This window comes from Antechinus flavipes, chromosome 1, assembly GCF_016432865.1.
Source record: "Antechinus flavipes isolate AdamAnt ecotype Samford, QLD, Australia chromosome 1, AdamAnt_v2, whole genome shotgun sequence".
NCBI lineage: Eukaryota > Metazoa > Chordata > Mammalia > Dasyuromorphia > Dasyuridae > Antechinus > Antechinus flavipes.
In genome coordinates, this window is record NC_067398.1 from 300,796,007 (window position 1) to 300,811,573 (window position 15,567).

A 15,567-nucleotide genomic window follows, 5' to 3' on the forward strand; every position below is an offset into this window, starting at 1 on the left:
TTGTCTAATGTCAAAACACCCAAGATCTTCTTGCTCACATCATACTTCAGTGGCAGAGGCAGGAAACCTCCCCACAAAGTGCCTTTTACACTACAATGCAGTGCTGTGCCCACTCCATAAGAGCCCCCAGACTTGAACATCTGTACCAGATATCTCAGCTCTGAAGTTTAAGGATAGAATAAGTTTGGTTTTTGCCGAAGGCATTTCAGCCCAGTGCCAGACCTCTTACTCTAGCTCACTGCAAGCCTATCTCTGCTCAGGAGGCTGTAGAAGAATTAGAAGGCCAAAATTTAATTCCCAGGTCTTCAATTAGCTTTCCCAATGTGGGAAAGTAACCTTTTGACACTAGGCTTGTTTTTCATCTATAATGTGAGAAATTCTGAACTATTTATCTAAAGTTAATTGAAATAATGCATGTAAACAGTTTTTTACTCAGAGGACTAACACTGTGAATTGTTTATATTTAAGTCCAGAATAGCCTTTTCCCAAGAGGCCCGATTTCTATAAAGGTATAATTCACTTGACAAAAGTCTAGAAACAATGGGGGAAACTCTTTATTAATGAACACAATTAACACCAGACGGCAAAATTTCCTTTAACTAATGTTTGTTGAAAGAACTATTTATATTTCATACATTTTATCTCAAATTCTCAGGGCAACCAAAATACCTAAAATGTTCTTTCTCAATTTTATTGATCCAAAGATCTCTGTGGCTCACAACCTTGATCTGTTAGGGTTGTGGTGGACTATACTTTTAACCCTATTTGGCATGGGTGATGGTAAGAAAATCAGAATAGAGGTGGTTTTATGGTTACACCAAAAAAATACGGTCTAATATTTAAAGACAGAGTCCAAATGACTGTAGAATTCCACATCTGGAACCAAATTTAACAAGAGATAAGAATTAAATTAAATTTCATGATCTAAACTTATTTTAAAAAAAAGTACTTAATGTTTTATGTATACAGCACAAAGTTTAATAATTTGTATTCTATACAACTATAGACAATTACAAAAATTCCTCCAGACAATTTTCTGATATGATTATAATACAGTAAAAAAAAGTTTAACAGATGTTTTATAAAACGAAAACAGCACTCTGTGGAACATAAATGCAATTTAAGAAAACTTTAATGAAATGCATCATGTACAAAGTTCTATTTTAACTATATGATTAGATGTTTTTCTGAACTAGTTAATTCTAACATATTTACATATCCCAAACACTATCAACAAGGAAAAAAGCATTATCTTTAACATATACCTCACACATGTCATTTCATCCCTTTTAGAAGATGCACTGTTGAATATCAATCATAGACTGAGCCCTTTACAAAGCACTGGAGATGATGAAAATTTCTAAAACAGAGGATTCACAATTAAGAACTGGCCAGTTAAACACCACGTGAACTTTGAGGCTACTATTGGAATACCGATGACAAAGAACAAACAACTTGGATGTGAAAGGGCCTAGCTTCTTACAAAATATGTCTTATGTAGGAAGGACTTATGGATCTTTATCTTTAGAGAATCTGTGGACATATTTGATATCACAAAAAGGTCCATATCTTCCATAAATATCTTTTGCTTGTAGAGTAAAATAATATGAACCAGAAGACAAGAACTGAGATAAAGTACACGCCATTGGGAGAGGTAAAGCTTTAATTTCTCCTATTTTCTTCCAAGTTATTTTGCTCTTGTTAAGGGTATTGTCATGGCATACATAGAGGTGATAGCTTTCCACAGGGGCACACCTGGGATTAATATGAGACGTGTTCCACGTCAGTGCTATGCCTTTTGGCTTGAGTACTTGTTTCAGCCTTAGCTCAAACTTCTGGGGAGGAAGAGTGTCACTGGATCCTGTGAGAAGAGGATTTTGGGGTAGCTCTGGTAGTGAAGGAAGGTGTTCAAATGATTCCGTGACCTAAAATATATATATAAAAAGGTTAAGTTGTATTTGACAGAAAAAATATAGATAATAAACTTGTGAATACAGATATGACATTAAAATTTTCCATTTTTTTCTATTGAATTCATCATGAGAAACGCAGATATAAATATATTCTATGGAAAGTGGGACAAGGGAGAAACTGGAAATTATTTATTGAACTGACCTGAAGGCTCATAATAACAACTCATTCAAATAGATGTCTGCCTTGTAGACATAACTTCCTAATGGGAAGTCTTAGAAAGAATCATTTATTTACCAGAGGCAAATGAGGTCCACTACTGGGCAAACAGAATTACTTCATTTATTCTATTACCAATATATAACTACTGATAGAAAATATAAAATGTTTGTAAGTCTGTATAATATTGCTCTTGAGTTATACAAACTGTTGTTTGTTTATCCTGTTATTATAAAACTTTTTGATATAACATACCATGCATCAGTTTCACATCTCACATGGCCATCCACCAAAAGTTATACCACTTATCTGCCTTTGTTGCAGTTTTGTTCCTCCCCATTCCAGATTAGCACTCTATATAAAATGGTCTTAAGACCTGACTCTTCATAAGTGGCTCTTTCAGAATCCAGGTCTCAGTCTTCAGGAAAATTAATCCATTTAACTTTGGAATTTCTGCCATAGTGCCCAACTCAGGTGACTGAGAGCAAACTGGTCCTTCCACTTCAATCCACTATATCTACTAACTGGTACTAGACATAGGATCCTGTCCCATCCAGCTATTCACCCAGGGCATCTTGCTGCCTATGGCCATGTATCTTAACCCCCATCCACTTTCCAGCTCCCCTGAACAAAAACACTCCTAATGTATGTTATCTTTCTTGATAAAGATATGAGTTTTTTGAAGCAGGTACTCTTTTATTTGATATTTTATTTTCCCCCCAATTACATGTAAAAACAATTTTTAAGTTTAAAATTTTTTTTGAGTTCCAAATTCTCCCTTTTGCTTCAATTCCCTCTCACTGAGGAAGGTAAGCAATTTGATATAGGTTATATATATATGCAGTTAGGCAAAACATATTTCTCTGTTAGTCATGACATGAAAGAAAAAAGAGACAAAAAAAAATCCTCAAGAAAAATAAAGGAAAAAATTGTTTTGATCTGCATTCAGACTCCATCAATTCTTTCTCTGGGGATGGATAGCATTTTTCAGCATAAATTCTTCAGAACTGTCTTGGATCACTGTATTGCTGAGAATATTTAAGTCATTCACAATAGATTATGGTACATTATTGCTGTTACTATGTACAATATTCTCCTGGTATTGTTCATTTCACCCATCCTTCTGAATTTTTCTAAGAACATTCTGCTCATCATTTCTCAATAGTATTCCCTGATAGTATTCTATCACAATCTGCTGTGACAGAACTTGTTCAATCATTTCCCAATTGATGGACATCCTCTCAATTGCCAATTCTTTGCCATCACAAAAAGAATTGCTTTAAATATTTTGTACATATAGGTAAATTTTCCTTTTTAAAAAAACCTTTATGGGCATAAGTGGTATTTTCTGGGTCAGTCTTGGGGAATACTTCCAAATTGCTCTCCAGTTTACAACTTTATCAATAGCACATTAGTGCTGCATTTTCCCACATCCCCTCCAACATTTATCATTTTCTGATACAATACCTCCAAATTGTTTCAATTTGCACTTCTCTAGCCAGTAGCGATTTAGAGCATTTTTTCATATAGATATCTCTGATCTGAAAACTATGTGTTCATATTCTTTCATCATTTATCAATTGAGAAATGGCTCTTATTTTTATATAGTCAACTCTATTTCTGAAAAATGAACTTCTTATACATTTTTTCACTTATTTCCCTCCACCCATTTTTTCTTTCCATTTAGAGTGACCATCCTCAAAATGTTTTGCTTTTGACTGCTGACTTGCTAAAAATCTGTCCTCCCTTCTATCAGCCTCATCTCTCCTTTTATGCCTTTCTCCTTTCCTGTAAATAAGGTAGATTTCTATATTCAACTGTGTATGTTATACCTTCTCTGAGCCAAATCTGATGGGAGTTCAAACAATGCTCAATCTCAACCCTCCCCCTTCTTTTCCTCTTCTTTTTTCCTCTTCTTATTTTCCAGATATTATCCCATCATATTCAACACACACGTATGTCCTCAGTCTACATACACTTCTACCAGGCCAAATAATGAGAAAGTTCTGAAGAGTTATAAGTTGCATCTTCCCATGGGGCAGCTAGGTGGTGCAGTGGATAGAGTACCAGAGAAAAAAGAAAAATAGCTAATTTTTAAAAAGCTCACATCAAGCTCTTTGATCATGGTTTGCAGGTAGTCCAAATAATTCTTAAGTTATCTTTGCTGGATCTATTTTCTATGTCAATTGTTTTTCAAATGAAATATTTCACATTTTCTTTCTTCTTTTTTTTTTCATTATTTTGATTTTGATTGCTTTTTGATGTTTCATGGAATCATTAGCTTCCATTTTTAGGAATTATTTTCTTTTGTAAATTTTTGTACATTTCCCCACATTTGTCCAATTCTGCCTTTTAGGGAGTTCTTTTCTTCATTGGATTTTAATGCTTCTTTACCATTTGTCCTATTTTCTTTTTAAAGTGTTATTTTCAGTATTTTTTGTGCCTCTTTTACCAAGTTCTTTTTTTAGTTCTTTTCTCATGATTTGCTTGCATCAAGCTCATTTCCTTCCCTAATTTTCTTCACTTTATATCTTTTAGTTGATTTTTAAAATCCATTTTGGAGCTTTTCTATAGACCGAGACCAATATGCATTTTTTCTTTGAGGTTTGGAAGTAGCAATTTTGTCTCTGTTACTTCCTGTGAATTTGTTTTGATCTTCCATGTCATCATAGTAACTCTCTATAGTACAATGTTGTTTGCTTATTTTTTTCTAGCCTATTTCTTTACTTACAACTGGGGTCAGCTCCTGGTTTGATTGAACACCTCTTGTCCTGGTATGGCTTGTGCTTCATTCTCCTCCTAGTGCGACAGACCTTTTTCTTACCAACTTCCTAAGTTGTCTTAGGCTGGAAAATTGTTTTACCCTTTTTGTGGATTTTGCCACTTCAGAATTTGTTCTGAGGTATTTTAAAGTTGTGTGGAAGGGAGTTTGAGAGAGATCAGGCCAATTCCTGCCTTTACTCTATAACTTTGGCTTTGTTCCTATGAACTTTCTTTTTTCCCCAATTTGTTTTAAACTTAAATACAAAACAAAAAAAGGAAAAAAAAACTGCCATGTGTACAGAACATAAGAATTCCAAATATAAAGCAATAAATTTATATTTTAAGAAATCCTACATAATACTACACATTATATTCAGAGTACACATCTTTGTTTCCTTGTAGATTTTCTTTGGCTCTCTGCTGTGACCTTTTTACTTTATTTTTTCTTCTCCCCCACTCTCCCATGAAGGCTAACATTAAGTACAGAGGCACACACGCACACACACACACACACACGCACAGTTTTGTGTGCAGCTGAAAAACAGTTTAACTACATACTTGGTTAGAATTGTGAAATGTTTACTTTTGTGATTTAAATGTATTGCTAGCACAATGTAGGTTATTTGTATTATCATATTTCTTTACAATGTATTTGTATTTATGTATTGTATATATATACACTTGTTAAGTGGTGTTATTATCTTTGAGTGTTCACCTTTAAATGAAATAGATGTGTGGTAAAGGCAAAAGGAAATTTCAGGCAGTTCCCATTAAATCACCCCCAGAACAAATATATGCCTTTCAATTGTATAAGAAATATGATTCCCAAATCAGCTCCATTTGTCAATAATGAATAGAACCAGCTATACCCAGCAAAAGAACTCTGGGAAATGAGTGTGAACCACAACATAGCATTTCCAATCCCTTTATTTTTGTCCGCCTGCATTTTTGATTTCCTTCACAGGTTAATTGTACATTATTTCAAAGTCTCTTCTTGTGCAGCAAAATAACTATGGATATGTATATATACATTGTATTTAACATATACTTTAATATATTTAACATATATTAATCTACCTGCCATCTGGGAGAGAGAGTGGGGGGAAGGAGGGGAAAAAATGGAACAAAAGGTTTTGTAACTGTCAGTGCTGAAAAATTACGCATGCATATATCTTGTAAATAAAAAGCTATAATTAAAAAAAAGATTAAAAAAAAAAGAAACATGGTTCTGACTATATCTCACATTGCCAGGATTAGGTTGATTTGACTAGTGACAGACTTTGTTGGTCTGATTAGGGCGGCATTAATAAGATCAAATTAGAGTATTTAAGACAAACTGATGAATAAGCACATCAGCTTCATGCCTTCCTTGGTCTGGTGGGCTACAGACATCTATGGATCCCTGAATTTTCAAGTACTGTCTTCCCCCTTTATGAACTTTTAAAGGACTCTGTATCTGAACCTTTGGCTTTTTCCGCAGAAGCTAAAAATTCCTTTGATTCCTTAAAGTCTGATCTAACACCTACCAACTTTAAGCCTCCCCAAGTAGTCTCTCCCATTTGATTTATTCATCTCTAAGAAAGGAGGAATTGCAGTTAATGTATTACCAGTGAAAACTTTTGTCGGAATACTGCAGGAAAATTTTGGACAATATTGGTAAAGGCTTCTCAGGCTGCCTTTGGGCAGTAAGGATGATAACTGTTCTGCCTCTGAAAATGTTTGTCTTGATTCTCCCATGTTCCCCATGCCATTGAAACACTACTGAATTACACCACACATCAGCATTTGTCCTCTTGCAGCCTAACCAAATCAAACATGTAAACACACTCAATCCTGCCACCTTTTCTACTTAAGGTATAAGTGAAGATGAGACTTCAGACATGATTTTGCAATTTATCTGGCTCTTCTGCTTCCTTCCCAAGAGGACTGAAGGAAACCTCTTAGAGGGAGAAGACTTTGACTGGTATAATGATATATCCTGCCTCAGAAATAAGAAAATTTGGTTGCTGGTTACAGCATCGCTATCGCTACAGAAGCTTCATCATTACCTGATGCCTATTCAGCACAACAGGCCAAACCTGAGACAGTAGCCACAGCTTGTAAATTAGGAAAAGGAAAAAGGATTAATATCTACAGTGACAGTGGGTATGCATTTGGGGTGGCACATGACTTTGGGATGCTAAGGAAACATTGGGGCTTCCTTACCTCCGCAGGACAGCCCATTAAAAATCAGAAACAGGTTTCCCATCTACTAGACTGTTTATTGCTTTCCCAGGCTATAGCAGTAATTAAAATTCCAGGGAATAGTCAAGATAACATTCATGCCCCTGGAAATGAATTGATTGGTCAAGCAGCTAAAACTGAAACTTTAATTCCCCCAATTCCTGAAGGTACAGCACCCATAGCAGAAATCCCTAAGGAATTTTCATTTTGCCCCATAGGTATAACCTTAGCATATCCATCTCATCTTGAAAGCCTGTTTCTGCCTCTCACCCTAACAAAAGAAGAAATAGCTAAAGCCCAGAAGTGAATACTTGTCACAAAGCAAGAAAAGCTTCAAAAGGAGGGAAGCAAATTTAAGACTATGGGACTATGGATTGGCCCAAATGGAGTTGTAGTATTCCCTAATAACTAATCACTCGCCATGATGGAACACGTTCATTCATTCAGCCTTTGGAGATCGGACAAGTTGGTGAAACTAGCCCAAAAATATTGGTGGGAGAGTTTTCACAGGGCTACTGTTACTACCTATGAAATATATAGCAGCTGCCCCAAGCACAATGCATCCAAGTCTCTGAAGCCAGCTAGCGGCCAGTTTTCTCTTCCAGCAATCCCTATGAGATAGTAATAGGACATCTGACGCCACTGTACCCGTGGGTGGGAAGTATAGCTCCCTCTTACAATACTGTATTGGTTGGCTCAGAAAATATCAGAAACTTACCAATTTGTTTCACAGTCTTTAAGGGATTCTTGAGGAATCCCACCTGAGGCTCAGCCCCTAATCCAGACTGGGTCTATTGTAAAAGCCGCCTCTGAAAGCATTCTTTAGAGCCATGATGGAGAAGTCCCTTGGAAGTGCTGCTTACTGGCACTGCAGCCAAACTTCAGGGAGTGGAGCCCTGGATCCACTTGAAACACCTTAAAAAGACATTATCACCTATCTGGAATATGGAACCCACAGGTGACTTGACCTTGAAAATCAAATAGGATTTGAAGCAACCATCATCTGAGGCAGACAGCTGTTTGCAAAACCCCAGGGATGAGAAGCAGATAACAACAGATATAGACAGCTGTTCCAAGAAACTGAAATGGCCTTAAGTTTGCAGTTACTCTATGAACTAAGCTTTTTCTTTCTACAATACCTGTGCTATTTTTACAGCCACCCTCCTTTCTGGGAAGGCCTCTGTGCCATAGTCTATACCAGGGGTCCTCAAACTATGGCCCGTGGGCCAGATGCGGCAGCTGAGGGCAATTATCCCCCTCACCCAGAGCTATGAAGTTTCTTTATTTAAAGGCCCACAAGACAAAGTTTTCGTTTTTACTATAGTCGGGCCCTCCAACAGTCTGAGGGACAGTGAACGGGCCCCCTATTTAAAAAGTTTGGTCTACAATGTCCAAATTATCCCTATTTCCAGGGAATCACTCTGCTGAAGTTCCTTTCCTATTAAAGTTATCCCTCCATTGACAATGGAGGCTTGCTTTCCTGCCCATTGTAGCCCTGTTGGCACCTGTCAGATTCCTGACTGGTGGGCATAGTGTGCCAAAGGTGGCTGCAGTACCATCTGTTGGGAATCTCTCCACAGGCGGGTACAAGGGAAGCTTGTCACCACCCTCCAAATGCAGGTTGATTCATTTGCCCTCATGGTATTGCAAAATCATAGGTTGCTGGACATCTTAACAGCCAAAAGGGGGAGGGTTCTGCACTGTCACTGGGGAGGAATGTTGTTAATAAGCAAGCAGAACATTTATGGAAGAGGTCAGAACATTCTGAAAATGTCTCCCCCACTCACCTTTCTTAGATCTACTCTCCTGGTTGCCTGGAAACTATGGCAATATTTTCTATTTTGCCTTTTCTAGTCTGATATTTCTTTTCCTTATTTGCCTTGGTATTCACTTTGTAACTCACTTATTTTTGACATAAAACCAGTCATATCTCAGATGAATTTTCCTCATGCATTTTTAGGGTTGTCTTGACATTTTGATCAAAAGGAGGGAATGTGGAAAAATTATAACTATGATTTTTATAATTATCAAGATGCTATGAATAATGAATATATTAATAATTTAGATTTCTCACAGCTGTCTCTTTAGGTTTGGGAGTCACGAGTCTTACAATGCAGTTTGAAATAATCATTTCTTGACACTACTTTCCTGTGTACATTAAGTGAACTGAATCAAACATTGTAGAATCTGTTCCTGTCACAGAACTCTGGTCCTGTCCTCATGAAGTAACCCCTGTGATTTGAAACAATCACTTAAGAACTGTGCCCACAGATTTGGAGAACACCCATATTGTCCTGCATACTAGAAGTTGTCATAGGAAATCACTCAGGCTCTGAAAATGACTGTATTGTAATCCATCTTTCTTATCTCTTCCCACTTATGATCTGTATATAAAATCTCTGCCATTTCTGCAACAGGAATAGGTCTTCTGCCCAAGAGAACTGCTAGTGTGTAAATTGTATTCCTCATTCTGAAAATGATTAATTAATTAAACCCCTAGTTGAACTCTAAAACCAGCTGTTTAGGCCTGCTTTGTGCGGCTCCAACTAGCTATTCACAGTTTAGAGACCAATATAGTAAAATTTTATTAATAGTACATAAACATACATACACATACACACACACACACACACACATGTAAAAATGTACTATGCTTACCCTCTAGTTCTCTGAAGGTGGATAACCTTCTTAGGTGGAACCTTTCTTAAGTTCAAATCTTTCCATATTTTTCTAAATTTACCAGCTCATTTTCTATACCACAGCAATATTCCAAACTTGTATCATCTAGTTGTTCTGATCAGTCTAATAAAACTATTAATATGGCTGACACATAGTATATTTTCCCCATTTATCCATTTGATTAAGTCTATTTTAGCTTTAACTTTAAAATCATAATTATTATCCCTTTTTTAATATAATAAAGTTTACTTGGGATCATATTTTATGTCTGTGTGTATTTCTTATCCCTCCTGATTCTTCTGCTTCAATTCTACCTACTATTTCATCCTATTATTTAACCTATCCCATAACTTCAAGGATCCTTTACTTATCTTCTTCCCCTTCCTTTTCTCCTTGCCCTCTTGCTTCTCTCTGCCCCACTTTAACCTTTTACATTCTTATTTCTTTCTGAATTTAAAGACTTTTATATCCTTTTCTCTCTCTCTCTCTCTCTCTCTTTCTCTCTCTCTCTGTGTGTGTGTGTGTGTATTGTTTCCTCTTTAACCCATTCCTGGTGACAGTGGGGTTCCAGAACTACTAATCCCCATTCCTGTTTCCTCTGTGTCTTTTTTTCTTATACTTCATTTGCATAAAATTATCACTCTTTACTTTTTTTCCATGGGATTTTGCTTTTTAAAATTGCATCATACTTAACTCTACCCCAATCTTTTTTTTGAACTACCCAATTACTAGTAACAATCTTATAAATATGGGTTACATTTCCATGTATAAAACATAAGCAGTTTGTTCTTGAGTCCCCAGTAATTAAGCTTTGAGGTTTACTCAATATCTTTTTTGGATCTTGCACGTTAAACTTACTATTAAGATTTTTTTTTTCCTGAGGCAATAGAGATTAAGTGACTGTCCAGGGTCACACAGCTAGGAAGTGTTAAATATGTGAGACCAGATTTAAACTCAGGTCCTTCTGACTTCAGGGCTGGAGCTCTATCCACTGCACCACCTAGCCACCCCCAGTACAGATCTTTTTTTTTTTTTTTTTTTTGTGATCAAATCCTGAAAGTCTGACAATTCATTGAATGTTCATTTTTTTGAAAGGGGGGGGGGAGAGCGAGTATTCAGGATTATGCTTAACTTTTAGGAGTACATTTTTGGCTATAATTCCAGTTCTTTTGCTCTTTGACATATAGTGTTTTTCTTAATATAGCTGCTACTAGATTTTGGGCAATTCTAATTGTGGCTCTGCCATATTCAAATTATTTTTTTCTTGTTGGTAATATTTTCTCCTTGAGGTGGGAATTTTGAAATTTGGCTATGAATATTTCTGTAGGCTTTCATCATTGAATCTATTTCAGATGGTGATTGGTAATTTTTTTTTTTTAATTTCCCCTCCTATTTCTACTTTCCTCTCTTGTTCTAACAATTCAGGGCAATTTTCTTTAATTATTTCTTGTGCTACTGTATCAAGATTCTGAAGTCTGATCATAGCTTTTAGGTTGTCCATTTATTTTTATATTTCCTTTTCTTGATCTGTGGATTAGTAATTTTTCTTTGAGATATTTTATATTCTATTCTTTATATTTTGTTTAATTATTTCTTGATCTCATAACTTTGCTGGTTTCTGCCTTCTAATTTTCAAGTTGTTTTCTTTCTTAAGATTCTTGATCTCCAATTCTGATGGATGAGGTTTTTTCCTTTTCTTTTCTTTTCTTTCTTTCTTTTTTTTTTATGAGGCTTTTTTCAATAATGAGATGACTCAGGCCAGTTCCGATGATTTTGTGATGATGACAGCCATCTACACCCAGAGGACTATGGGAATTGAAGGTGGATCACAACATAGCATTTTTACTCTTTTTCTTGTGGTTTGCTTAAATTTTATTTTTTCATTTTTTTTCCTTTTTGATCTGTTTTTTCTTGCACAGCATGATAATTGTATAAATATGTGTGCCTCTATCGGGTTTAACATACATATTTTTTTTTTTTTACCATGTTTAACATATATAAGATTACTTGCCATCCAGGGGAGAGGGGCCAGAAATTTGAACACAAGCTTTTTCAAAGGTCAATATTGAAAAATCACCCTTGCATGTATTTTGAAAATAAAAAACTTCAAAAAAAAAATTCTTGATCTATTTTTCTATTTGATTGGCTTTCTTTTCATAATCTTGTTTTTCTAGAATTGTTTTTATTTTTAAAAAATTTCCCTCTCAGTATTTCTCATTTGATTTTTGAAGTCCCCCCTCTCCCCCCCAAACAGTTCTATTAATTCTTTTAGGGCAGGTGTTGATGTTACTCTTGTATGTAGGAAGAGTTTTTTTTTTTTTGTTTGTTTGTTTTTGTTATTTGCTTTAGTATCGTCCTTTGCAGATGAACATTAGTTTTCTCTTTTTCCTTCTCCCTTGACTCATTTTTGAAAATAGTAACTTGTTACTATAATTACTTCTAGACCTAGGGTATGGGAGTCTGGCCTCAGGCTTTCATTCAGTTCTCTGGCCTAGAACCAAAACCAAGGACTTCATCCTTCTGTAAATGTCCACAGCTTGCTCCACTCTTGCCCTATGGCTTTTGCTCTCACTGGGTGTATGATGGTTTGTTTACTCCCCAAGCAAAGTTGGGGAGTATCAGCAGAGATTCCCTCAATCCCTCTCAGACTCCTGACTCTTCACACTGTCTGGAAAGTGAAAATTCCTGAGGGTAGCTCTAGGGGTCACCCACTTGTTTTAGTGGAGTCAGTCTGGAGGTTTTTATATTTCACATGGACCAAACTTTTGTCCTAGGATCTTTTTTTGGATCTTTTCCAGTTATCCCAGGAAGACCACTTTTCTGCCCAAACTCTTATTTTTATCATTCTATATTCACTCTGAGGTACGCTTATTTTGCTTGTGGGTGAAACATGGAGAGCTTGGAATTTTCTGACCTACTCTACCATCTTCTCAAAACTATCTTAAAAAAAATTGTATTTCTGTTACTTAGCACAACATCTGACACATAGTAAGAATTTAATAAATGCTCTATTTAGTCACTCTCATAATTGCAGTAGAAATAAAAGGTAAGAGGTAAAGAACTGCATCATCAGTAAAAGATTCCTTTTGATTTTAAATTTTGGTCAGAGACCAGTAGGCCTATCCACCCTTTGGCTGGGAAGGTAAAGAATCAGGGATTATAATTAAAGGACTATTTTAAGTAATTGTACTCTTAGCCTTTGCAATAATACTTCACAGTCATGAAGTTTCTTTCATTCAACAAATGGTGAATAAGTATTTACTTTGGTTAAGACACAGTGCCAAATACACAAAGATAGAGTATGGTTTTTCAAAAACTACTTAAAAACATCATCAGTCAATGTTTTCCCATGTTTTCTGTATTCTTTATGTTAGCTTTGCATAGCAACATTCCACCATATTTATTTACTATTATTTGCTCAGCCATTTCTCTGTAAATGAACTTTCTTTTCAGTTTTTGTTTCAAAAAAAGAGAGCAGATATAGATCAACACCTCATATTGTATACCAAGGTAAGGTTAGAATGGGTATGTGATTTAGACATAACAGGTGATATTATAAGCAAATTAGGCAAGCATGGAATAATTTACTTATGGAAAAGTGGAGAATTTTTGACCAAATGAAAGACAGCATCAAGGAATATAAAATGGATAATTTTGATTACCTTAAATAAAAAAGTTATTAAAAAACAAAATCAGAACAGCCAAGATTAGAAGGAAAGCAGAAAATTGGAATTTTTAAAAAATAAGTTTCTCTGATAAAGATCACATTTTAGCTAATATGACAGAAAAGGAAAATGACAAATGCTGGAAGGGATATGAGAAAATTAAGACAATAATACACTGATGATGGAATTATGAATTGATCCAACGATTTTGAAATTAATTTGTATCAGGGACAAGGTAGGTGGCACAGTGAATAGAACACCATCTCTGAAGTCAGGAGGGCTTGAGTTCAAATCTGACCTCAGACACTTAACATTTTTTAGCTGTGTGACTTTGGACAAATCACTAAGGCCCCAATTGCCTTAGGGGGAAACAGAAACAACAACAGCAACAACAACAACTAGGCTTAAAGGGCTAGAAAAATCTGCAGATACTTCCAGATCAGAATGCCAAAAATTTAAAAAAAAAAACTATATTTACAAAAAATATTTATAGCAGTTCCTTTTGAGGTGGTAAAGAATTAGAAATTAAGAGGATTTCCATCAATTGGAATATGACTGAACAAATTCTGCTGTATGTTGTAGTAAAATAGTATGATAAGCAGAATACTCTTAGAAAAACCTGAAAAGACTTACATGAATTGATGCAAGATGAAGTGAGCAGAATCAGGAGAATACTATATATATAGCATTACTGATAATTCCCAGCAGTACAGTGAAGTGAGACAATTTAGAAGGACTCATGATGAAAAATGCTATCTATCTCCAAACTGGTCAAGTTTGAACGCAAATCAAAGTATACTTTGTAAACTTTATTTAATTTTTATTTTTGGTTTGTCTTTTCTTTCACTAATAGGGATATATATTTTGCATGACTACACATGTATAAATAACCTGCATTAAACTGCTTACCATTTCGTGGAGAGGGGAAAGAAAAGGAAAGAGGGAGAGAATTTAGTACTCAAAATTTGTAAAAGCGAATGTTAAAATTCTTCAGAACTATTATGTAAGAGGGCTTGCCAACCCCCCACCAGCCTTGGACATCGCATGGGGCACAGTTCAGGTAATACAAGGGTAGTCTTGTAAGAGTGAACAAGATGGCGCTGGGAAGAAGGGGGCCCCACCCGAAGGAGCAACGTGGCAGTTCTCAGGAGAGGCGGGTGGAGCTTGGAGGGGAAGACCTTGAATATTCCTTTAGGAAAGGAATGCACACATCATATCTACATGTAGCTTCCTGTAGAGAATCATGAATCTACTATAGGCCAAGATGTGATTACGTATGAAGTAGTAACTAGAAACAAGCACCAAGATGATAAAAGGACCTGCAGTCTTTGTAATAAATGGAATCTCACAACACCCTGTCTCTCACCCCTCATTCACAATCTTCACTATTTCAGGTGGGCAGTCAGTGCTGGTCACATTAGGCTTGTTCTACTCAGGAGTTGGGGCTGTGACACTCACCACTATTGTGAATATGTTAGTTTGGGAGCCTATTTGAATCCTTTGTAGTAAATATTTCTATCTAGCAGTGGGATCTTCGTCAAAGGCTATAGATATTTTTGTCACTTTCAATGCATAATTCCAAATTTCTTTCCAGGCTGGCTGGACCAATTCAAAGTTGCATCAATAGTTTATTTATGTACTTATCTTTCCACAGGTTTAACAATGACTATTCCTATAGTTTGTCATCTTTGCTAATTTGTTGAGCATAAAGTGCACTGATTTGCATTTTTTATATCATTTGTTATTTGGAGCACTTCCTTATGGTTGGGTTTTTTCCAGGTTTAAAAACTTTTATTTTAAATATTGTACATTCCCAATCCAATAATTAAAATCATTTTAGTTAAAAAAAAACCTGTATTAACTAACTGCATTTTAATATTAATATGCTTATCAGGACCTTGGAATGCTTTGCATTTTGTTCTGTTAACTAGAGTTACCTGTAGTGTACCTAGTGTTATCTAAGCAATATGAAAACTCTTTTCTTGACACTAGTACCAAAACTAGCCAGCTAGACAGAAAAATAGGCAGCAAAGCATAACCTATATTCAGTGTCTATAATCTTTTTTTCTTTTGATGTTGAAAGGGTTTTCATAATTACATAAATTTT

At 35.6% G+C, this 15,567-nt stretch overlaps 1 protein-coding gene across 6 annotated transcripts in view; it reads right to left on the minus strand.

The window, feature by feature from the left end:
• Positions 1 to 538: 538 nt before the first annotated feature.
• The window catches only part of ATF7IP2 (activating transcription factor 7 interacting protein 2), a 90,486-nt gene continuing 75,457 nt past the window's right edge, over positions 539 to 15,567 (minus strand). For all 6 annotated transcript variants that reach the window (XM_051963504.1, XM_051963470.1, XM_051963461.1 and 3 more), the window contains one exon: positions 539 to 1,925. In XM_051963504.1, the coding sequence (XP_051819464.1) occupies positions 1,509 to 1,925 (417 nt within the window). In that variant the 3' untranslated portion in view covers positions 539 to 1,508. The remainder of the gene's footprint in view (positions 1,926 to 15,567) is intronic.